Here is a 26,422-nt window from a genome sequence, read left to right on the forward strand (position 1 = left end):
TTCGTTAAATTGCTATACATTACTAATCTAATTCCATACAAACAATAATTATTATAATTATTATGAACTTCTCCTTATCCAAAGACAACTTCATTTACCTTTGTTACACATGTACTGGATCCTCTTAGATTGATATACTTCAAATGTCCACGCAGGACAAGGCCACAGTGTTGAGTGGCGCAGGTGCGCAGGAGACGCTGGCCGACTTTCCATTTATCACGTTTGTTATGTCCACACAACCAAGCCTATTTAATCCGAGGTTCGGGACCCTCTGCGGCAAAACCCTTGCAGGAAAAGGCTGCAGTGTTGAGCGACACAGGTGTCGCTGCCCAACTTTCCACTTAACACGTTTGGTACGTCCACGCTACTGGTCTTATTTAATCCAAGGTTCAGGACCCCCTGTGGCAAATCCATCGCAGGACAAGGCCGCAGTGTTGAGCGATGCAGGTGCGCAGGTGATGCTGCCCGACTTTCCTCGTAACACGCTTATTATGTCCACGCTACCCAGCCTATTTAATCTGAGGTTTGGGACCCTCTGCGGCAAAGCCCTCGCAGGACAAGACTGCAGTGTTGAGTGACGCAGGTGACACTGCTCGACTTTCCATGTAACATGTCCGTTACGTCCACACTAGCGAGCCTATTTAATCTGAAGTTCGGGACCCTATGTGGCAAAGCCCTTACAGGACAAGGTTGTGGTGTTGAGCGACACATGTGTTTGCCAATGAAGGTGTCTGCGGCATAAACTGGCTTGCAGATGTTTCACCCTCCTCTCTGTGGCCACTTTCGTTAAATTGCTATACATTACTAATCTAATTCCATACAAACAATAATTATTACAATTATTATGAACTTCTCCTTATCCAAAGACAACTTCCTTTACCTTTGTTACACATATACTGGATCCTCTTAGATTGATATACTTCAAATGTCCACGCAGGACAAGGCCACAGTGTTGAGTGGCGCAGGTGCGCAGGAGACGCTGGCCGACTTTCCATTTATCACGTTTGTTATGTCCACACAACCAAGCCTATTTAATCCGAGGTTTCGGACCCTCTGCGGCAAAGCCCTTGCAGGAAAAGGCCGCAGTGTTGAGCGACACAGGTGTCGCTGCCCAACTTTCCATGTAACACGTTTGTTACGTCCACGCTACTGGGCTTATTTAATCCAAGGTTCAGGACCCCCTGTGGCAAATCCATCGCAGGACAAGGCCGCAGTGTTGAGCGATGCAGGTGCGCAGGTGATGCTCCCCGACTTTCCTCGTAACACGCTTATTATGTCCACGCTACCCAGCCTATTTAATTTGAGGTTTGGGACCCTCTGTGGCAAAGCCCTCGCAGGACAAAACTGCAGTGTTGAGTGACGCAGGCGACACTGCTCGACTTTCCATGTAACATGTCCGTTACGTCCACGCTAGCGAGCCTATTTAATCTGAAGTTCGGGACCCTCTGTGGCAAAGCCCTTACAGGACAAGGCTGTGGTGTTGAGCGACACATGTGTTTGCCAATGAAGGTGTCTGCGGCATAGACTGGCTTGCAGATGTTTCACCCTCCTCTCTGTGGCCACTTTCGTTAAATTGCTATACATTACTAATCTAATTCCATACAAACAATAATTATTACAATTATTATGAACTTCTCCTTATCCAAAGACAACTTCCTTTACCTTTTTTACGCATCTACTGGATCCTCATAGATTGATATACTTCAAATGTCCATGCAGGACAAGGCCACAGTGTTGAGTGGCGCAGGTGCGCAGGAGACGCTGGCCGACTTTCCATTTATCAAGTTTGTTATGTCCACACAACCAAGCCTATTTAATCCGAGGTTCGGGACCCTCTGCGGCAAGGCCCTTGCAGGAAAAAGCCGCAGTGTTGAGCGACACAGGTGTCGCTGCGCAACTTTCCACGTAACAAGTTTGTTACGTCCACACTACTGGGCTTATTTAATCCAAGGTTCAGGACCCCTGTGGCAAATCCATTGCAGGACAAGGCCGCAGTGTTGAGCGATGCAGGTGCGCAGGTGATGCTGCCCGACTTTCCTCGTAACACGTTTATTATGTCCACGCTACCCAGCCTATTTAATCTGAGGTTTGGGACCCTCTGCGGCAAAGCCCTCGCAGGACAAGACTGCAGTGTTGAGTGACGCAGGTGACGCTGCTCGACTTTCCATGTAACATGTCCATTACGTCCACGCTAGCGAGCCTATTTAATCTGAAGTTCGGGACCCTCTGTGGCAAAGCCCTTACAGGACAAGGCTGTGGTGTTGAGCGACACATGTGTTTGCCAATGAAGGTGTCTGCGGCATAGACTGGCTTGCAGATGTTTCAACCTCTTCTCTGTGGCCACTTTCGTTAAATTGCTATACATTACTACTCTAATTCCATACAAACAATAATTATTACAATTATTATGAACTTCTCCTTATCCAAAGACAACTTCCTTTACCTTTGTTACACATTTACTGGATCCTCTTAGATTGATATACTTCAAATGTCCGCGCAGGACAAGGCCACAGTGTTGAGTGGCGCAGGTGCACAGGATACTCTGGCCGACTTTCCATTTATCACGTTTGTTATGTCCACACAACCAAGCCTATTTAATCCGAGGTTCGGGACCCTCTGCGGCAAAGCCCTTGCAGGAAAAGGCCGCAGTGTTGAGCGACACAGGTGTTGCTGCCCAACTTTCCACGTAACACGTTTGGTACGTCCACGCTACTGGGCTTATTTAATCCAAGGTTCAGGACCCCCTGTGGCAAATCCATCGCAGGACAAGGCCGCAGTGTTGAGCGATGCAGGTGCGCAGGTGATGCTGCCCGACTTTCCTCCTAACATGCTTATTATGTCCACGCTACCCAGCCTATTTAATCTGAGGTTTGGGACCCTCTGCGGCAAAGCCCTCGCAGGACAAGTCCGCAGTGTTGAGTGACGCAGGTGACACTGCTCGACTTTCCATGTAACATGTCCGTTACGTCCACACTAGCGAGCCTATTTAATCTGAAGTTCGGGACCCTATGTGGCAAAGCCCTTACAGGACAAGGTTGTGGTGTTGAGCGACACATGTGTTTGCCAATGAAGGTGTCTGCGGCATAGACTGGCTTGCAGATGTTTCACCCTCCTCTCTGTGGCCACTTTCATTAAATTGCTATACATTACTAATCTAATTCCATACAAACAATAATTATTACAATTATTATGAACTTCTCCTTATCCAAAGACAACTTCCTTTACCTTTGTTACACATATACTGGATCCTTTTAGATTGATATACTTCAAATGTCCACGCAGGACAAGGCCACAGTGTTGAGTGACGCAGGTGCGCAGGAGACGCTGGCCGACTTTCCATTTATCACGTTTGTTATGTCCACACAACCAAGCCTATTTAATCCGAGGTTCGGGACCCTCTGCGGCAAAGCCCTTGCAGGAAAAGGCCACACTGTTGAGCGACACAGGTGTCGCTGCCCAACTTTCCACGTAACACGTTTGGTACGTCCACGCTACTGGGCTTATTTAATCCAAGGTTCAGGACCTCCTGTGGCAAATCCATCGCAGGACAAGGCCGCAGTGTTGAGCGATGCAGGTGCGCAGGTGATGCTGCCCGACTTTCCTCGTAACACGCTTATTATGTCCACGCTACCCAGCCTATTTAATCTGAGGTTTGGGACCCTCTGCGGCAAAGCCCTCGCAGGACAAGACTGCAGTGTTGAGTGACGCAGGTGACGCTGCTCGACTTTCCATGTAACATGTCCGTTACGTCCACGCTAGCGAGCCTATTTAATCTGAAGTTCGGGACCCTCTGTGGCAAAGCCCTTACAGGACAAGGCTGTGGTGTTGAGCGACACATGTGTTTGCCAATGAAGGTGTCTGCGGCATAGACTGGCTTGCAGATGTTTCACCCTCCTCTCTGTGGCCACCTTCGTTAAATTGCTATACATTACTAATCTAATTCCATACAAACAATAATTATTACAATTATTATGAACTTCTCCTTATCCAAAGACAACTTCCTTTACCTTTGTTACACATCTACTGGATCCTCTTAGATTGATATACTTCAAATGTCCACACAGGTCAAGGCCACAGTGTTTAGTGGTGCAGGTGAGCAGGAGACGCTGGCCGACTTTCCATTTATCACGTTTGTTATGTCCACACAACAAAGCCTATTTAATCCGAGGTTCGGGACCCTCTGCAGCAAAGCCCTTGCAGGAAAAGGCCGCAGTGTTGAGCGACACAGGTGTCGCTGCCCAACTTTCCACGTAACACGTTTGTTACGTCCACGCTACGGGGCTTATTTAATCCAAGGTTCAGGACCCCCTGTGGCAAATCCATCGCAGGACAAGGCCGCAGTGTTGAGCGATGCAGGTGCGCAGGTGATGCTGCCCGACTTTCCTCGTAACACGCTTATTATGTCCACGCTACCCAGCCTATTTAATCTGAGGTTTGGGACCCTCTGCGGCAAAGCCCTCGCAGGACAAGACTGCAGTGTTGAGTGACGCAGGTGACGCTGCTCGACTTTCCATGTAACATGTCCGTTACGTCCACGCTAGCGAGCCTATTTAATCTGAAGTTCGGGACCCTCTGTGGCAAAGCCCTTACAGGACAAGGCTGTGGTGTTGAGCGACACATGTGTTTGCCAATGAAGGTGTCTGCGGCATAGACTGGCTTGCAGATGTTTCACCCTCCTCTCTGTGGCCACCTTCGTTAAATTGCTATACATTACTAATCTAATTCCATACAAACAATAATTATTACAATTATTATGAACTTCTCCTTATCCAAAGACAACTTCCTTTACCTTTGTTACACATCTACTGGATCCTCTTAGATTGATATACTTCAAATGTCCACACAGGTCAAGGCCACAGTGTTGAGTGGTGCAGGTGAGCAGGAGACGCTGGCCGACTTTCCATTTATCACGTTTGTTATGTCCACACAACAAAGCCTATTTAATCCGAGGTTCGGGACCCTCTGCGGCAAAGCCCTTGCAGGAAAAGGCCGCAGTGTTGAGCGACACAGGTGTCGCTGCCCAACTTTCCACGTAACACGTTTGTTACGTCCACGCTACGGGGCTTATTTAATCCAAGGTTCAGGACCCCCTGTGGCAAATCCATCGCAGGACAAGGCCGCAGTGTTGAGCGATGCAGGTGCGCAGGTGATGCAGGTGCGCAGGTGATGCTGCTCTGTGGCAAAGCCCTTACAGGACAAGGCTGTGGTGTTGAGAGACACATGTGTTTGCCAATGAAGGTGTCTGCGGCATAGACTGGCTTGCAGATGTTTCACCCTCCTCTTTGTGGCCACTGGGTAAGAAGTTTGGAGTTTGCTTGCTGCTCTGCACTTCCTTGCCCTCCTCCTGCACCATTCACCCTCACCTGCATGTGTTCTCGCCCCTCCCCTACGCAGCCTCTCGTACTCCTCCCTTGCACCACCCATTCCATCTTCACGCGCACCTTAGCCTGCCTTCCCTCGCAATCCATGATTGCATGGCTCCTCGCTCCCCTTGACTGCTGGTTCTCACCCTTCCGTTCCACGTGTCCTCCTCGATCCCAGTCCACGTGGTTCTGGGATCACAGTGCGCTCCCCCCACGATCCTCTCATCGTGTGCCCCACGCTCTTCACTTGGTTCACTTCCATCCCAAGTGGTTCCTCGCAATCCTTGATTGCACGGCTCCTCTCACGCCCTCTCGTGTGCCCTCGAAATTCCTCGCGTTCCCTGCCTCACGCCTGCCCACGTGGTCCCTTACAATCTTCTACTGCGTGGTCCTCGCAACTACCCTGCGATCACTGACTGTGTTTTCCATGCATTGTCTTGCACTGTCCGTGTGGTCCCTCGCAATCCTTGACGAAGAGTTCCTCGCAACTCCCTCACTGCATGTCTCCTTCTTTGCGTTCCCCGATCACGTGTTCTGCGCACTTTCACGCACCTCCCCCTAACCCCCTGCTCCTAAGCGCCCTCTGTTTATGCCTGAACTGTCCTGCTCACTGTTGTCCTACTGTCTGTTCTGCTTACACTGACTGTATTCTCCTTGTATTCCTCCCTCATCCAGGTCAGCTTTCTTCAATATCTCCTGTGTTGGTTCTGTAGTTTTTCTTTTTGTATTCGCCTCACTGACTGCCCTGTCCTATATTGTACTGCTATGTTTGTGTACCATTGCACTCTTCCTTCCTCCACGTTCTGATCTGCCAACTACATTGTCCTTGTTGTTCTTGGTTTCGTCTTCTCAGCAAATCGTTCATTTTGCAAACTGTTCTACTATTATCTGAGCCCTTGTTGTATTATCAAGGTAAATTGTCTACTATTGTCTTGTCCCTCTTTGTCTTGTCTGCTTGCACCCCTCCCTGTGTCCTTCACTAGTTTCGCCCTGCACCCCCTTCCCTGCCACCCCCTTTCTTCTTCTCTCCTCTCCCTACCCACTCTATGGTGCTCTCTGTTTCTCCTATATTTTCTAACTGCTTCTCTATCGACTATCCTGCTCTCCTCACTAAATCTGATAGGAAGAAGTTTAAAAAGGACATCCTGGTCTCCAACCCAGTACTCCCTATCGCTGACACCTATGCAAGAGCATCCTCCAGGAAAACCCTCACCAACATTCTCTTTGTCGTTCCCTCGCCAGACCTATGGATTCTTCATATGGTCTCTGTAATTCTCCTTTCTCTTCCTCTCCCATTAATGGTGGCACCCGGTGGGAGGCCCCCCTGGCTTCCTTCGACTCCTCTAAGGTCATCATTAATGTTTACCTTTCTGGGCTGGTTATTAGTCAATCAGCTTTCCGTGTCCAATCTGTTAATTACGCCCTCTATCTGGTCGGAAAACTCACTTCTCACATTTGGTATTATTCTTCCTGCTTTAACCTCCAGACTTGATACCAATCTCAGATTGGACGTTCACATGCGTGACGTGAAACTATTGATGCCTGAAAACTTTATTCCCCTATTGTCAGAGAAACTGGGGTCAGAAGAGGACTATGAGTGCGTAGATGATTTAGTATTACACATTACTAAGTCTCTCATTGACACCACTAAACAATTGGCGCCACTTAAGATTCGTCATATAAAAACAGAAACTATCCAGAAATCTTGGTTTGATGATGACATTCTCGCTAGCAGAAAAAAAAAAAACGTACAGCAGAATTCTGTTGGCGGAAAGATCCATCCAGTATAACCTTGGCCAACTATAAAGTTTTGGTAAAAGAGTATAAGGAGGCCATTACTGAGGCCAAGTCTGACACTTATAACCATAGGTTCCAGAATGCTAAGTCAAGTTCAAAGGAACTGTTCTCTATTCTGCATGAGTTTAAGAATAAACCCCCACCCTCTTCAGCACCAGTGAAGGACAAGGAGTGGTGCCAGTCTATTCATAATGTTTTTCTAATACGGTCACCTTACACCAAAGTAATATCCAATGGACAAAGAATACTTTTCCCTCTTCGGATGTGTTCATGGTTGACCTTAAAGAGGTTGACCTCTCCAATACAGTGCTTTGCGCTTTTGATGTCACTCCATGCTCTGAATCTTTTATCATACAAATCATTTCAGAGATGAAACAAACCTCTTTTCATAATGATGTCTGTCTATCCAGCCTCTTCATAAAGTGTAGGGACATTCTTGGCCCCTGGGTAACTAGGTTTATTAATTACTCATTTGCAAAGGGTAGTCTTTCTCAAGGAGCGTTGGGTCACCCCACTTTTGGACCCATTTGTACTGGAAAATTATCATCCCATTATGAATGTGCCATTCTTGTTAAAAATATTGAACAAAGTGGCACATCTGCAATTTCCACATTTTGTGGAGTGTAATGAGATCGTACTGCCCCACCATTCCGGTTTTAGGAAAGGTTACAGCACTGAAACAGCTATGCTTAACCTGCAGACCAACCTACTATAGAACATGGATCAGGGGCAACTAACAGTTCTTATGCTGTTGGATTTATCCTCAGCATTCGACCTTGTTGATCATGCTTTACTTGAGGACAGATTACAGTCTTCGGACAGGGTTCTCCTAAAGCTGCTAGCCGGATCTCCTACTACTTTTTGGGTCCCAGGAACTCTAGGGTGAACGTAGGTGAAGTTTTTTTGGAACCTTCCTGAATCACCTGTGGGATGCCCCAGGGGTTTTGTATTTCGCCGCCATTGCTTAATGTTTACCTGATTCCATTTCTGCTCCTTCTGATCAGTCTGGGTGTCCAGGTGGCTAACAATGCGAATGATACCCAGGTGGCTGTATAACTCTCTGGTTCATACATTGAGGATGTAGCTAAATGTATAAGTCCAGCCACTTGTGGATGGCAGCCAATTCCCTGGCTTTAAATGCCAGTAAAACATAGTTTTTAATTGTAGCTTCCACCACCATGTTGAGGTCACTCCCTGCAGAGTATAAAAATGTTTCACTTCTGGGTACGTTGATCCTGGTGGCGAAGAAGGTAAAAACTCTAGGGGTGGTCCTAGACGCTGAATTGTCTATGTCTCACCATGTGGCCCTCATTAGATCTTCCTGTGGGCTGATTACTAATGTCTTGTGTAATATTCATCCTTTTCTCTCCCATGAGAATTTAGACGCCCTGGCCTCAGTCCTTAACATGCGTCTGGACTATTGTAACAGCCTGCTCAGTGGCTGCACACATTCCATCATAGCTTCCCTTGAGGTCACGCAGAACGGTGCAGCGCGGGATGTTTCGGGTCTTGCTGGGCGAGCCCATGTCACCTCGACCTGGCGGGGCCTCCACTTGTTGCCTGGCAAACTGAGAATCAAGCATAAAATCTTAACTCTAACACACAAATGTGTGAGGAATACGGCACTGCAGCACTTCGCAGCACGCCTTCATCCCTATGCTCCTGCCAGCTCTCTCAGATCTGAGCATCACCTGGAATTGTTCAAACCCAGATTCAGGTTAGTGAAGACTGGTGTGTGCAGTTTCAGTGTACAAGGTCCCAATCTCTGGAACCTGTTGCCTTTGAATCTTAGAGCTGTCGAGACTACAGCTAAGTTTAAGAAAGAGTTAAAGATACTACTTTTCAATCTACCTCCTGATTAGGCTCCTTTATTCTATGAGTCTTTTATTTGGATTCTGAGTCTCGCCCTTGTTTTTTTCTCCTCACATCACTTTGAATGATATTTGTTCCTCTTGTTTGTATTGTTGTTTTTGTATGTGCGCCCTGAGGCCCATGGGCATGTGGCGTGACGTTTTTTGTTTTTTTTAAATAAATAAATACCTGAATGGTACCATCTTGGTCCAAGGCCCTCAGGCTAACCTTCTACTGTTTGACAGATGCTTCATACGCCTCATCAATTTCCTTTCTGCTTCTGCTCTTCCCTCCATGGCTTCCTTGCCTCCCCCGCTGTCTCCTCCTTCGTATCTTGCCCTCTCCTCCTTTCTCTTCTGCCCCCCTTAGGCTTCTTCCACACCTCCACAGGGCTTACCTCTGATTTGTACCCCTCCCAAAAGTCTTTCAAGGACGGCAACCTTCTCCATATTGCCACTCTCAACTCTCACACAGCTGTCAAACACTCCTCTGACATCTGCCGCCTCCTGGAAGAACTTGACCTCAACGTCCTCAATCTCAACGAGACATGGTTCAGGGCCAGCTCTGTCACAGGCTTTGACACTCTCCTCCCTGATGGCTACAAGTTCCTATACGCGCCCAGATCTAACCATTCCAGAGGGGGTGTAGCCCTGATCTTCCCGGAGTGGATTCTTGCCTCTGTTATTCCCACGCAGGCTGACTCCTCTTTCAGATGCCCAGTCTCAAGGCTCTCTCTCTCATAGCCATTCCTTTACTGTGGCTACCACTTATCGACCACCTGTTCAGGTCTCCTTCTTCCTCTCTGAGTGGGCAGACCTCTGCTCCTCCCTCCTGGTCTTGACCACTCAACTACTCCTTCTTGGAGTCTATTACATCCACCTAGATGCCTCCTGTCCTTCGTCTGGACTCTTTCACTACCTCTGCAACGCTTTCTCACTCTCTATCCACCCCTCTGGCCCAACTGACACACTTTGGATGTTCTGATCTCTTCAGACGTTCCCCTTTCTATCCCTCTCACCACTCCCCTCTCCTGGAGTGATAACATTCTCCTTTCTTCCATATCACCCTCAATACCCCTCAGGCCAAACCCAAACTCCAGCACTGCCACCTACCTTTTCAGTCATCCAACCTATGAAGCACATGTCAGTTGAGGCTTTCGCCGCCACTTTCTCACCCCCCTCGCCCCTTTTGGCTGACTCACAGCCTGACACAGCCCTTTCCATGCTATATCTGATACTATTGATGTTCTTGCCCCTGTCATGAGGATCTGCTTGAAGCCCAAAGCCAAGTGCAACTCCTGGTACGACTCAGACCTCATCACCCTTAAACGCAAGTGCAGGGTTGCTGAGAGGAAATAGCGTGCTTCAGGTACATCCTCTGACAAACTGGCCTGCCTCCTGCTCCAAAGGCAATACCGGCTCTCTGTCCGTACCAAGAAGAGTGCTCACATTGAAGCCTGCATCTCTGCGGCATCCAATAACTTGGCCGAACTCTTTAAAATCTGTAAGAAGCTGGCCAATCCTGCTGCAGTCTCTACCTCTCCTGTCCCCTCCCAGGCCCTTTGCATGGCCCTGGCTTCTCATTACATCTCTAAAACTGAGGATATTCTTTCCTCACTCTCTTCATCTCACACTTCGCTCTCTACTTCCCGCTCTTCCTCTGGCCCCTCATTGGCCACCTCCTCTCCCTCTTTCTCTGCCTATCCCCTGTTATGCTCAGATAAGGTTTCTAGACAAGTTTGATTTATGAAGGTCTCATCAAAACAGGTTCTCCCATGTTCCATCCTTCTGGGGCCTGGGGCCTCTATAACTTCAACTCTCTCTTTGTAAATATCTTCCTTCTCGAGCTCTTCGCTCATCTGCCTCCAACTCCTTCAGGGTGAGTGGCTTCTCCAAGCAATGAGTTGGTGGTAGAATTCTTTCCTCGGCTGGGGCCTTCCTCTGGAATAGCCTCCCTGTCTCTCTGAAACTTGAGGAGAACCATCTCCAGTTACGGAAGCACCTCAAGACCTTCCCCTTTGCTTCTGCTGTCTCTCTTCCTCTCCCCTGCTGCACTCCTGGCTAAAACCAAAACTGCACTGGTCACCTGGCTACCCTCTGACCTCGGGCCCAGGCCTCCTCCCAACCAGTTGCACTCCTGCACTGCCCCCCTGGCAGCCTCTGCACTCGGGGGCTGTTTTCTATATTTGACAGCACTTGACACTTGATGTCTGCACTTACCCTTGTACTTGCCACAAGCTGGCCATACTTTATATTTATTGGTTTTATTTTATTTATATAACTGTTGATCCCTTGTACTGCACTGCCCCCTCCCCCATTCCCACTCTCACTTATCTACTCCACCCTCCGTTGCACTTGCGCGATCTCAATTTCACCTGGCCTAGTAAGATTGTTGTCTCTATATTCCTCTGTTCCCCTGCCTTGCCTCATCACACCTTGAAACACTTGTGTATGGGCGCGTTATAAAAGCATATCATCCAACAAGAAAACAAGAATATTTTCAAAAACACGTAGTGAGAAGAAAATACAAACAACATACAAGGAAATGAATAGGAAATTAATAGATTAGTCATTTTATTTCATACTGCTCGAATCAAGCATATAGAAATTATTATCACCATTTTCATTGCTTAATTGTACCGAATTGATGGATTTCTAATGGATCTATCTGGAAGTATTAATCATTCACATATAATGATTTTGAATTTGATCTGTAAACAATAATCTGCGTCAAATTGTTCTATTGAATATGAATGCATTATTAATACGCTAATTCAATCAAATAGTAAACTGTCCTTGCAACATTCTATATTCCTCCTAAATGTATCTTTGGTTCTCCTAACTGCACTTTAATCCATATCTCACTTAATATTTTTTTCAGAACCTTTTTATTTATATATTCATTGCCCGATTGATCTAAACCTGTGAAACAACCTAAAATAAAGTTATTAATTAGGAACACAATGTTATGATATATTTGGCATTATCTTATTCTGAACAAATATATTATCTTTGCCCTAGTTTGTGGGTGCACATTCACTCTTCTTGTATTTTATATATCATAATTGTTTAAATATTAATTGTCCATCTTAAATAATGGAAATAAAACAGACATTTCTTTGTAGTGTCAGAATGCCTTCTATTTCTAAATCAGTAATCCAACCATCCTGCTTTTTTGTTCTATATTGTGTCTTATGTATCATAATATTTTCTCTATAAAATCCACAGCCTTCTTACCTTCATCATACTAATCTACAGTATATAGCTCTTTTATATGTTCAACATACCTCAAAAGTAGGTATTATGCATTTTATGCCATACACAATTCTATATAGATTGATGCATGATAACGGCTTGTTCCCAGAGGTCTTTAATTACCAGACACCATTTTTGAAAACCTATTTGCACTGTTCAACATTTCAGCTTTTTCCACCTTGTTTCCTCCATATTGGAATGGTAAAAAAAATGCATTTAATTAATCAATGTGGATAAATATTGTTTCATTTGTTTAAAATATTGTATTCTTGACATTGATGTATTTTAGCATTTAGAATTTCTTATTTAAACATGCTAAACCATATATACCGATGTTGCATTTTATATTTGTTGGTATTTGTGTATATCTGTTATCTTCTTAATGTTAAAATATATATATTTGCATAACCCACACTCTTCTTGTGTGCACATGTTTTCATCTTAATCATTCATCTTCCTGTTTACTCACTCACACTGATATCCAATAACGTTTTTAAGCCAATTATTATCTTGTCAACTTGTTTATCCCCATCCAATTTTAACCCCATTGACATAGAACTTATGGATCCGCCCAATGATGCATTAGAGTTCCATCCCATCTTTTATGAAAAATGCATGAAACGTGTCACTTTAAATGAAAAAATTAGCAACATGCATTTCAGCCCAAATAAGCATGTAGTTAATGGTCAGAGTCCCACAATTGTACTACAAAAGAAACATATACATCTTGCTTCTTGTTGTTGCAATGCTTTTTCACTATCTCCTCCTCTTTTTTTACAAACAATTTTCCTTATTCGGCATAATTGAAGTGCTTCCATCATCCAATGTAAAGCCAATCGTTGTCACGTATCCGTAATCCATTTAGATCTCATGCGTTCATACATTCTAATGTTCAATGGTCTAATGCTTCCTATGCGTTTCACAGATAGATGTAATCTCATACAAAATAAAAGTACTTTAATAATTGATTGTTGTATTGCCATACTGTAATTATGAGGGTCAAAGAATGTCTACCTGCTGTTTGTAAATTTGCAAAGGTTGCAGTCTCCACACTATTATGTTACCAATTGTTGAAAACATAATTGGATAGCTTCAATGAATTAATGTATTTCATTGTCAAACAATATTCCTTTCCAATATTGATTTTATATGTTTAACTCTTGGTAGCTTTGTGCACTGTATTTTCTGATGAACAGACATTTGTTTGAGGTTTTCTGTCTCAATTCTGTTTTTAATATGACAATTTCTAAATCCATGAATGTGAATGATGTTTTTGCTTTGTTATATGTCACTTTAAATATATATCTGTTTCATTTAGGTAATTCACAAATTCATTCAATCTACTTTCCATACCCACCCATATAAAAAAAAGTAATCAGTACAGCAGGACCATTTAATTATATGCATTATCTCAAACATGTCAATACATGTTTCTTCCAAAAAGACCACACAGAGATTCACCAATGATGGGGACCATTTTGACCCCATGGAGACTCCTTTTAAATGTTTGTACATTTAATTATTAAAGATGAAAACAGATATTGTTCAAGATAAATTCACAAAAGTCCTTCAGAATCATTTTTGCTGATTTGTAATTGTAAAGAAAGATCTTTAGCTTCTTTGCAACTGTATGCGCTATTGAAGTTCACTTTACTAATACATCTAGTATTACTAGCCAGTATGTTATATTCCATTTAACCTCCATCAGTTGCTGCAGTGGGTACATACTGTCTCTAGTGTACGAAGCCAGTTGTATGTAAAACAAGTGGATTAAGAAGACTATCAATGAATTCCAAATCCGGTTCCAATGTAAATCCTAGTCCATTCACTATGGTCTGCCTGGAGGTAGGTTTTCATAGTTCCTATGGATTTTTGGAAGATAATAAATAATAAATAATGATTGGTAAGATGTTTTACCATAAATTGATCAAAATATTTTTTGTTGATAAGCTCTACTTTAAACCAAAATAGTCATTGTTCATGCACATCTTTTGTCAAATCATTCCATGGGTTCCTTGTGACTTATTTATAATTCACCTCCCGTGAGGAGGTTATATTTTCCCATCTTTATGTAATCTTCCCTATTCAGCAACACAATGTTCCCTCCTTTATCTGTAGCATTTAACATGATATCATTATCTGATTTTTGTTTCTTTAAGGTTTTATTCTCTAATTTAGTCAAATGTGTTCTCATGAAATGTTTTTTTCACGAGCATATTTATAATCTAATGTATCAATCTCTTTTGTGACTGAATTGAAGAAAATATCTATTACATGCCCTTTGTATTGGAATAAACTTAGATTATGATTAGGACAATCTTGTCTGTTAGCTCCATATTCTATAATTGATTGATGAGTCTTCTTGCATTAGATGCAATTTCGTCATCTAACATAGATTTTGTTTCTAGATCAATCAGTGAGTGTGTAGATTTCTCTGTTGTTATGTAACGCTCACCTGATTCTTGCAGAGGCGCCGGTCTTGACTGGGCGACTACCGTATCTTCAAAGGTGATGTGTAGCACCCGGTTGGCTCTTTGGGCTGGACCTCTGTGCACTGTATGCCTGACTCGAAGAGTAAGATGTCTGCAGATAGAAAATATGGGATTAATGAACTGGGGCTATTGGGGTGTCCCTATCTCTTTCCTTTTCTCCTCTCCTGTAGAACCCCAAAGGTTAACGCTCTCACCTTAGGTAAGTGAACGCCGAGCTCTCCATCTGCCTCGGGGCAGGGTGCTGTAACCAGTTTCTTCACTGGATAGGTAGCGCAGGCCTCTTGACTTCAGAGGACTGCTGTCCGTCGTTTACTTCACGAACGGTGAGTTCCGAGTATTTCCAATGTCTTTAAAAGTCTTTTGTAATGCTGTCTCTTATTTTGCAGGGTTCCGGCGATGGCGGTTGACAGGCTGAAGTGAGTTGAGGATGGACCCGTATGCGGAATAGAAGCGCCTGGAAGCGCGTAAGTAAGTGCTTGTTGCTTGCTTCACTATGCGTACTAACTGTCCTTTTATTTTGCAGGTACCAGTTCGGAGCTGCTGGAGGATGCCGGAATACCCACTGAGTTCGGCGTGGATGGAGTAATGGCACGTGAGTATTTAACGTTACCCAATGTCTTTAAACGCACCTTCTTTTGTCTTACAGATGCGGGATGCAGCACCGGAGGCCTCCGGAGCGTGCAAAGAGTTGGTAAGCTTTTGTCTTTCAGATGCCGGAATGCAGTGCGATGACCTCCGGAGCGCGTGAAGAGTAGGTAAGCCTTTGTCTTTCAGATGCCGGAATGCTGCGCTAGGCGTTGATGACAGCCGATGGACCAGGTAAGAGATGCGCTGTCACTGAAGACCGTAGTGCTAACCTGTTCTTTCTTGTCTTTATAGATGTTGCTGAAGACTGGATTCAGTATGGTAAGCCTTTTTCCTTTAGGCCCAGGATCAGATGCAGAAGACACGATGAGCATTCTGCTGCAGAGGATGCAGAATAACGCAAAGCAAGATTCATCCATCGGGTGTGGTTTAAATAGCCTCCTGTAGTGCTTAGGTGTCTTCTACCACAGCCTCGCCTAGGTAAGAAAAGAGTTCCTGCCTTCCTGAAGAGTTCCAGTGTTTTGAACGTAGTTAGTGGCTCCTGCCCCACCCAACAGGAAAAGTAGTCCCAAACAGAAGAGGATCAGAGGCTCATACTGGCAGGTCAGTAAGCAGCATGGTCTGCTGCAGGTAAGTCCACCCAAGCATTATGAGCCCGGCGCTTGCAGCGCTGGGACTGGGCATATTTATGAGCCTGGCGCCACTGGCGCCAGGACAGGGTCCAAAAGGTCCCAATTGGGACTGATTGGCACTCGGAACCTGGGTTATGGGTCTGCTTCCAAGGGAGTTGGGTAAGTCCTGACCTTTTGGAAGCAGAGATCATGACATGTTAAGATACTTGTTTCTGATATTGACTCTGTTATATTAGCAACAAAACATTTTTAGTTGCAATTTGCAATTTGTGACAGAATGTCTACACATCTGCATAAATGTCCATAGGTTTGAAATATGAACTGGGAGCAAACAACAACACCTTTCCTTATACCTGTCTATCTGGAGCAGTTACATTTGTGCTCAGATATATTATAATTGTTTTATTAGATAATACAATCTTTACACTGAATCTGTCGGTTGTCTCCATTTTTTTATTTGTCTCTATTTGATTCTATTTGATTGGTACTTTTGCCTATTATTTGTCTGTTTGTATTAGATTTTACACCTTTTCTGGATGTTCTCTGGATATGCTTTTTTAGAGACTCATGCAGCATGATGATATTTCAACTGCATAGTTTCTATGTCGGTTTTGTATAGTCTCAGTTTGCCATATTTAGACCTTCTCCCTCACTCTCTACACATTTACCATCTGCCCTTCCTGGTCTTATTGGTGTGTTCCCACTCGATTCTGCTTTGGAGTCATATTTGTGTTGCTAATAGTTTATCCTATTAAATTCATTATCTTTTCTGTCGCTAAAGAAGATGTTTTTTCGGTTTACTTTAATCTTGAAATTCTCTCAATGATTGATCTAGTGGATTAAAGCTGTTTTGATTGTAACCAGACAATCAATATTATGTAATTCCTCCTCTAACTGTATAATTTCTTCTTAAGCTTTAAAATGACATTTTTCAGTATGTTTAATTAACAGTATAATCAGTATAATCATTGTGAATGAAGACTGATATTCCCATCCCAATTGAGGATCATCTTCCTCATCAAAGTTTGAGAATATTGAAATTCTTAAACCTCTTGGTATAGTTTCATGGTCCAAATATTCATTCAAAATGCAATCGTCGAATCTTTTGTAATGTCTTTTTATGTAGTTTTTTTTAAATTTACAGCACTTCTGTCTTAGGGTTTCCCCTTCTACAGTTTTTTGACAAACAGGTTCTATGGTGCTACCTTTTGGTGCAAAGAGTGCTTTAATATCCGGCTCTCAACGTGTTCTATGTAGAGGCACTGATGCTAAGCTGCAACCCTGGATCTGATAAGGAATGTTTTCTATGAACAGTCTTTTAATTTTGAAGACTACACATTGCTAGACCTATTAAGACTTGCAGCTGATTCAGGGCTTCTGGAATGTAATTATTTAGGCCATTGTACCTGCCTACAAGTGTTCAGGAACATTCTTCCATTCAGTCTAACCATACCTTTCAATCTTCCTCCACACCCCCAGTTTGTGGCCCCTCACCCATTTATCTCTTTCTCCTTCTGACATATATCCTCCAAGTTTCATTATGTAGATTTTGTGTGGCTTGATGAACTTCTTGCTGTACCACTAATTAATATAATGGATAATGGGGAGTATCTTGTCTGTAATTGCTCTAATGCTCATTTAGATAAAGGAGAAAAATGTCATACTTTTCAAATGTTTTGCTTACTTTTGATTGATTGATTTTCTTCATGTCTGTACCATTTCATATCATGTGAACTCAGTTGTTGGCTTTATTACATGCTTCAATCAGAAGATAAAAGGTGAGATGAGAAACAGATGGTGTAACCACCATTTATGTTTCAGTTTCTGGAAAAAGAATATGCTCGAAGGTCTAGAATGAGGCGGGAATATGAACAGTTATGGCATGCTTGCTATCGGTTGAGCATCTACATCCATGTTGAAAGCAGGATATCAGTGTGTTGGAGTGGAGAAAATGAGGAGCCGCTCAGAAAAAGGCACAGTGCACGGGGCCTCAAATATGACTACCTATGGTCTACTTTGTGATCAAATGGAAGATCTGCCCATCTAATGTTATGAAGCAGTAGAAACATGGGTTTGGCTCCAGACTAAGAGGTACTCAATGGGCCACTGGTGTCAGGAGGGATAATTGCATAGATAACTGCCATGATGGCCTGATGCAGAAGACGAATATGACATATTATTACCCCCTCCCAGGTGTACTAGAGTTCCTGTGACCTTCAGATGTTCACTCTGACTCTGAATGAAAGTCATTGAAGGACCAAGGATTACTTCTTTGTACCGATTATTATTCTGCTGGCAGAACTCTCTCGCGCACTGACTCTAGGGTTCCTCTGTTGTTTCAGATCTGGAGATGTGACTCTCAAGCTCCCAAGTTGATGGAGTGACAATCCTTTGAAAGAGGGCTTTTCCTTCCTCTGCCACTTCTAGTACTTTTCATGTGAATGGGTTCACATATGTCCTGGGGTGCAGTCATTGCTGACTGATAGTAACATACCCCAACTAACCGCCGCTCCTTTTTAAGGACCCCACTCTTTTTTCCTTCTGTTGTTGCCTAATAGTCTTTCATAACTGTCTGTTTAATCTGCTTTTCTTATTGCTTTGTTCATTTTTATTTTGCAATCCATGCACAACTTCTGTATAGCACCAAGATGCCTCTTAGGAGGTGGGTAAGTAAATATATAAAATCAAATGCTTTAGCATGCAATTGTGATACCCGGGTATTTGCATACCTAATCTTCGAGGTATGTTAGCATTATTTTTCAGGCTTATTCACAAGCAATCTCTTGTTAGTTCTTAAATTCTCGACATTAGAAGCTTTAGCTCTAACCTCAAGAGGCATTTAAGAAAATCCATTAATTTGCAATTTCTGTGCCCCATTTGTTGAATACATCTATAGGTTAATACCCATAGTGTATGCTTCATTTAATTTGGCACAGTATGAAACTATCACTAGTATGTTAATAGGCTCCTTCTGTTCCCACATCACAACCCACTCGTATGGGCAGAAACCCCAATGCTACATATTGTATTACCTCCCTACTTGCCTCCTGTGTTACTCTCAGTGACACAAACAGTGCTCTACTGCTTCCTAACAAGGCTTGCACTATTGAAATCCCACATACAAATATGTTTCCTTACAAAACAGGATAATCCATGAAACATATACACCTAAAATTCATATAAAAAGGATACTTGTGGAAAACCTTATCAAATGATATGGCACTTGAGATACAGAGGGTGGCACCATTGTTGAACTTTTGTTTATCTTTAAACATTATTAACCATTTCAAACATATACATGAGATAATTGTGTTTTAGAAACCTTGAGATAAAAAGACAGATTGTCATCAAACACTAATTGTCCAAACACTGATATTAGCTTAAACCAAACGATATAGGGATCAGACTTTTCGTAGGGTTACCAGTCAATTGATGTAATTGTATTGTGTGGTTGTATGCCCTATTGGGGAAATGAGCTGTTGGTGTGAGATAGAAAACCTCCAACCCTTACTCTTCCCCCTGCTACCTTGGAAGTTGGGGGAAAGGGTGTTGGTGATTACAGTAAATAGCCCCAAATTGACCTAGTAAAGGCCCAGGGGTCCAAGCAGTTGCAATATTGAAAAAAGGGCTGTCTGGAGAGTGACATCACATGCTGCAAGCTTAGGTTTCCGTTTCTCATCTAATTAAATTAATGCTGTTTAGCTTTATACTACGTCTTGGTGAAATGCTGCCCATGTAAATGTTCAGAAATCTGCAGGTTTGATGCTGAAAAAAAGATGCAAAAGTGACGCTGAAAAAACTAGCAATATTATTTTTTTTAATTCATTGATGGAAAGAAACATGAGTTCCAGTATCTCAATTAACTTTCCAAATCTTTATGTTTATGTATATTGTCTCGATTCTAGATTGTCTGGGCCGTTTCCTATCAGGTTGGATGTCAAGTGGCATATTGCAACACCGACTATATGTATTCTTGCACTTTCTGCCCTGCGTAAGTATGATCGCAGTTTCCTGATGAGTCTTAAAATGCTTAATTGAGTCTTTGGGAAATCTTCACCGAAAAAGCACTCTGCAATGTGTGCTGCACTTCAGAACATGTTTTATTAATGTTAACAACACAAACACGTTTATTTAACTGAACACTTTGTTTGTATGTATGACATTTGCTTTTCATTGGCAACACATTGCATGGAAGTATTGATCACGTGGCAATGCGTGATTAATGTCTGCACAGTAACACCAGTATCAAATGCAGTGATCGCAGTGAACCCACTGTTTCAGGGTCTTTAGGGCACTGATATGCCATGTGAGTAGCCTAGTTGACAACCCAGACATACAATAAGTGAAGGTCGTGCTTCTAATATCCACATGACTATCATAGAACGGTGCCATGCAGTCAATCACAGCTTCATGGATGTCTTATCCAAGGTGGATGTGTATATGCAGTGATATCATCCACCCTGCACATCACCTATGTGCCTCAGAACATGTTCCTGACTATGGGCCTCATTACGACCCAGGCGGTAAGTTACCGCCTGGGCCGTGACTTTACCACCAGGGCGTAAACTATGTTTACGCCATGGTGGTTGGCGGACTTACCGCCCCATTCCGAGGTTGGCGGGGCGGTAAGTCCCCAATCCCCATTTACCCTTCCCCATTCCCATTTTTGCCCCATAGGGCATAATGGGAGTGGGGAAGGCGTTAATTACGCCACCGTAAATTACGGTGGCGTAATTAACTCCATGGCGCTAAGGGACCTCGTACTCAGGCGGTAAGGGTCGGCGCTGTTTACGCCGGCGTAAACCCCTTACCGCCTGAGTCGTAATGAGGCCCTATAACTTTGTATAGCACTATTCTGTTCTTAATAGAACAACAACCATGACATTGACATTTCAAGAGAGAGACCATACACGCAATCGTACTCATAAGTTTAACAACACTGAAATGACAGTACCAAATACGAAATCAACATCTGATTATTGACTTAACACAGTAATTCATTTCACTTCAGCAAAACGTTTAATGCACTATACACTAGCAACCATATCATGAATCTCAATATCAGAAAATACATGCAATGGGTTACAATGTAAATCCCAATATATGTAATAGTCCACCTTTTTTAAAAATGTCAAAAGTCCATTACAGTTTAACTTTTTGTCAGCATGTTATGAAGTTCATGGTCGAATTTTGTCCATTCTTCCTTTGGTTTCAGAGATATTATTGGTCATCCATAGTGTCAGTCAAGAGTGATTCCGACATCTGTTCTCAAATGGTAGTATTCTTTATGTCATTCATTCCAGGGGGAGTGGATGAACTTTTCCAAATCTTGCTTGTGGTAGTGAACAAATCGTTTGGAAAATATGAGTCTATCCCAGGAGAACAGGACAGGTTTTTGGGCACTGACAAATCCCTGACAATGGTATAGGGGGCTCTGCACTTACATACTCTGGAGGCCTCCTGATTCTCCCACTTCATGCAGCTTTTTGACTAATGATTGTGACCACGGATGTTTATGTCCAGTTGGCCCCCCATCTGGTCCTTTCAGCAGACTACCATCGTCTCAGGTCGTCTCCCCTAACTCCCGGTTGCTGGCATGGCCGCCCCTGATACTGTCTATCTAGTATTTTCATATGTTCACTCCCACTGCTTGGTTTGCTCACTGTGGGATATGGGGAGTCGTTTCCAGCCATAGATTGCTGTGGAAGCAGTCATATGGTGTGGTTGGACCTTGGTACAGATGTGGCAGATGCACCGGATATTTCAGTGGAGTCGATGTCACGATGTACATGGCAGCATGTAACTTTACTAACATCAACATATGTGCCCCTAGCAGGGAAGCTAAAGTCCTGGTGAGTGAACTGTCAAGAAACTGAATTTGGGATGACAAGAGATGGGGGATCTATTGAATAAAGAGGAGCCATGTGCTGTGACAGTGGCGTAGCACAAAATGTGGGGCCCCTCCCAACTTAGCAACAAATCACTGGTTGCGACGCACTCTGGACCGGCCTTGATTATCACGCTTGCGCAATACGCACAAATGTGCTGTTGAGGGGGTATGCCACACACTGCACTAGGAGAAAGATATAAATATGTGTTTTAATGCAATATACTGCACACTTTCTGAGAAAAATTGGCTAAAAAGCCAGAGTGTTTCCAATAGGTTTGTAGGGTAACACCAATCCAATACATGCAAGTCACCAACAGTGCACAGGAACATTCATGCTTTGCTGTTAAAAATGCCATGCCACAATGATAACATGTCCAATTGGCTGCACAATGTAGACCAGTGTAGAAAGGTAATAACATTACAGTAAAGCATGCCAAGCCACATTTAGACATACCTAGACTGGTTACACCAAAATGCCAGTCGAAGCAATAACACTCATCAAGAAGAGAACACACATTGAAGCCTGCTTCTCCGTGGCCTCTAACAACATGGCCAAACTCTTTAAAATCTGCAAGTAACTGGTCAATCCTGTTGTGGTCTTTACCTCTCCTGTTCCCACCCAGGCTTTCTATATGTCTATGTTCTCTCACTTCTCTGCTAAAACTCAGGACATCCTGTCCCTCCATCTCCTCTTCTTCTCCCTCTTCCTCTCTTGGCTCCCCTTTGGCCAGCTCTACTTCTATTCCGTTCAGTACCCACAAGAAATGGCAAACTATCTACACGCACCCACCACCATCACTCCACCGTCAAAATCCAGCAGACCCCAATTGCGACGCAACTGCACACAACACCCACAACATCCACAGCTAAAATAAACCCCATAACCATTACCCAGCAGCCTGCGACTGATAAAGAGTCCCCGCAAACCCTACCTAACAACAGAGTGGCACAACCCCAGATGCCCTCGACTCCACCCCTGAGTCCACCCAAACCCAGCGAAGCACTATTAGGAGCCCATGCCATCGATATACACGATTGTATATTAGAATTTAAACTCAACTTCCTGGTCCTCACTGAAACATGGATGCACACTGCCTCAGGCCCACAAATCACATTAGCTGTCCCAGATGAATATACCCTCCTTCAAGCTGATCGATTAAATGCCATAGGTGGAGGAGAAGCCATAATCCACAAAACCTCACACCAGTTCAGGGAGTGCAAAATGGAATCACTAGCGGGATACGAAACCCTCGCTCTCAAACCAGCCACCAGCCCGAAGTCAACAATTAACTTCCTTATAATATACAGATCACCAAGCACTCATTCCAATCCAGATACCATTATTAATTACACCTACACTTAAACCTAAAATCAAATACATACTCCTAGGAGACATTAACATACGTTTAAATGACCCGCAAGACAATAAAGCAACAGACTGCCACAAGGCCTTCTGTGAGATGCAATTCACTCAAATAGTAAACGCCCCCACACATTCCAAGGTAGAATCCTCGACTAGATACTGACCCATAACACCATTGTATCTATAGTAGACAACCATAAAATGCAATGGACTGACCACCACTTAATCCACTTCAGCATAATCCTAAATTCAAAACTATCTACTAAAACTCCAAATCAAGAACTTATTTGGGTTCGAAATATACATAAACTTACCCTGGAAAACCTTAACCCCTTAATCAGTAACCTACTCAACGGCAAACCGCTAGACTTCTCTAATATCGAAAACATCTCAGACCACTACCACCAATGTCTAAATTCCACAATAGACAAAGTAGCCCCGCTCAAAACCAAAATACCTAAACCCAAACATAGCTCACCCTAGTTCAATGAAGAGCTTAAAACATTCAGAAGGGAAAAAAGAGCATTAGAACATGTAATCAGAATAAAAACCTTCCCCAGAAATCCAAATCAAACTGCAACAATTATCCAAAACCTATAAAAGCAGCATACTCGCCCACAAAGCAGAATCATTGAACAGTCGGATAATCAATGCTGCCTCTAATACAAAAGAATTATTCACCATTATTAAAGAACTTGAATCCCCTATCCAACCCACCAGCCCCGTAACCATCAGCAAAGCGTGGTGCACCACTATAGAGGATGCTCTATCCTCCAAAGTGAACACACTGCAAAACAAAATTGCTTCTCAAAAAAAGCTCCTCAAACCCATCAATACTCCATCTCTACTACCTGCGGTACCTGCATTCCATTTTAAACAAGTAACCAACGATCAAGTCCTTAAAACGATAGCCTCCCTTAAGCCATCAAATTGTAAAGGTGACAACTTCCCTGCTAAAGTAGTCAAAGACTGCGCTGCCACATTAGCACCCATCATCACCAACTTTGTCAATTAATCCTTCATATCCAGCACCATTCCAGCATGCATTAAATCAGCTTGGGTCACACCCATACTCAAAAAACCCACACTTGACCCCACCAATCCTACTAGCTATAGGCCCATTACAACAGTACCTTTCCTCCTTAAAATCATTGATAAAATAGCATACTCCCAAGTGCAAAGCCACTTAGAACAGCATCATCTATTAGGGGACAGACAATCAGGATTCCGGCCAAGCCACAGCTCTGAGATGGCTCTCCTGGATTTAAAAAACCAGATGGACTCTATCAGGACCTCTGGTAAACTGGGCACTACTAGATTTCTCCGCTGTATTTGATTTAGTCGACCATGACAATTTATGCAGCACTCTCTCCACTAACTTCCACTTCTCAAAGAAAGTTACAACTTGGATAAAATCCTTCCTTTCAGACCGTACCTTCAGATTTTCCCTAATAGAAGAAGCAGCTGATCCCATCCCGGTAGCTTTGGGAGTACCACAAGGGTCCTGCCGCTCCCCAACGCTATACAATGCATATACAAAGTTACTCTTTGCAGCAGTAGATGCCATGGGAGTAATCTACACATGTTTGGCTGACGATACGCAAATACGTATCCCCATCTCAGGTAATCTAGAATAGGACACTGCCTGTATCAATAAAATCTACTCCCTCATCCAAAATTGGATGGTGAATAACAGTCTCTGCCTAAACTGAGAAAAAATGGAGATCCTCATAGTCGGCACCCCAGCCGGACTCACTAATCTCTCACCCGACTACACCTCCATACTGATAGACGGCACCCCTATCACCATATCACACAAAGTCAAAACTCTAGGAGTTCACCTTGACTCCAATCTCTCTATGAAAAACCAAATTAGCGCTCTTGCCTCTTCCACTGCATACACAGCAAAACTCATTACATTAAGCAAACCCTTCCTCTCCACCGAAAACTGCCTGATACTCGCCAGAGCCCTAATCCTCACAAAACTAGACTATTGTAATATCCTACTGCAGGGCACTTAAAAAAAAAATCCTAGCCAAACTACAACTTCTGCAAAATAAAGTCCTTAAATCTGCCCTTGGAATAAACAAAAGAGAACACATCTCCCAACACCGAAGAGATGCAAACTGGCTACCAGTACAAGCAAGCATTCTCCACAAAACACTCACCATTACACACAAATGCATTTCTGAAACAGCCTCCACCTACCTTAGTCAAAGCATATCCCGCAAATCCACAATGAGACCACTCATATCTAGCAAAAATACACATCTCCATATCCCACGCTTTACCCACTCCAGAGCAGGCAACTCCAGCTTCCCCATAGCAGCCCGTGCATCTGGAACTCCCCCCCACCTCACCATTGATGCCTCCTTCAAAAAGTTCAAAAAGCAACTAAAAACATGTCTTTTTAACAAATACTAGCCACCCAAGCTAACTCTAACACAACCACAAAACTATGCTGTGACAATGTAATTCCAAATTGTGATTATAATGTAAAATAACTTTGTTGCTGCAACCAAAGCTTGTACCTCTACGAGAACTAAGATGTAAGATTAAGATGTATGTACGCCGTGATACCTAAGGATTTGGGCGTGTAATCAAATGCAATGACAATACCTGATGAGGTTTCTAGACAAGTCAGATCTATGAAAGTGTTGTCCAAACAGGTGCACCCCTTCTCCTCTAGAACCACCAAGGACCATATTGACACTCTCGCTCCTGTCCTGGCCAATTTCTGTAATCACTCTTTCACCACTGGAATGTTCCCCTCTCCCCTTAAGCACTCCCTTGTGCACCCACTCCTCAAGAAGCCATCTGCCTTTCCTGCCTACCTGGCAAACTATCACCCAATCCCCATCACAACTTTCCTGGGCTAACAGTTGGAAACATCTGTCCATCTTCCATCTTCCAGCTTACTCTACACACTGAATCGGTTGGTTGTCTCCATGACCATCAGTCTGGCTTCAGAGCTGCCAGAGGCACGGAAACTGCTCTCCTGAAAACCCATGTAGATCTGCTCTCTAGCCTTGATTACAGCATTCCTTCTGTCCTCATCCTCCTTGATATTTCCTCTGCTTTCGACGCGGTCAACCACGCCTTCTTGATCAATCGACTACATGAGAACCTGGGCATCACGGATCAGGGCCTTGAGTGGCTGACCTCCTTCCTCTTGGACTGCCCCTCCCAGGTGCA

At 43.6% G+C, this 26,422-nt stretch overlaps 1 protein-coding gene across 4 annotated transcripts in view; it reads left to right on the forward strand.

Annotated features, from left to right (window-relative positions):
* Positions 1-26,422, forward strand: part of LOC138453172 (cysteine-rich venom protein-like) — a 281,590-nt gene that overhangs the window by 153,959 nt on the left and 101,209 nt on the right. For all 4 annotated transcript variants that reach the window (XM_069605764.1, XM_069605766.1, XM_069605767.1 and 1 more), the window contains exon 6: positions 19,880-19,965. In XM_069605764.1, the coding sequence (XP_069461865.1) occupies positions 19,880-19,965 (86 nt within the window). The remainder of the gene's footprint in view (positions 1-19,879; positions 19,966-26,422) is intronic.

The sequence above is a fragment of the Ambystoma mexicanum genome, chromosome 4p (genome assembly GCF_040938575.1).
Source record: "Ambystoma mexicanum isolate Mex_15411 chromosome 4p, UKY_AmexF1_1, whole genome shotgun sequence".
In the NCBI taxonomy this organism is placed as follows: Eukaryota; Metazoa; Chordata; class Amphibia; order Caudata; family Ambystomatidae; genus Ambystoma; species Ambystoma mexicanum.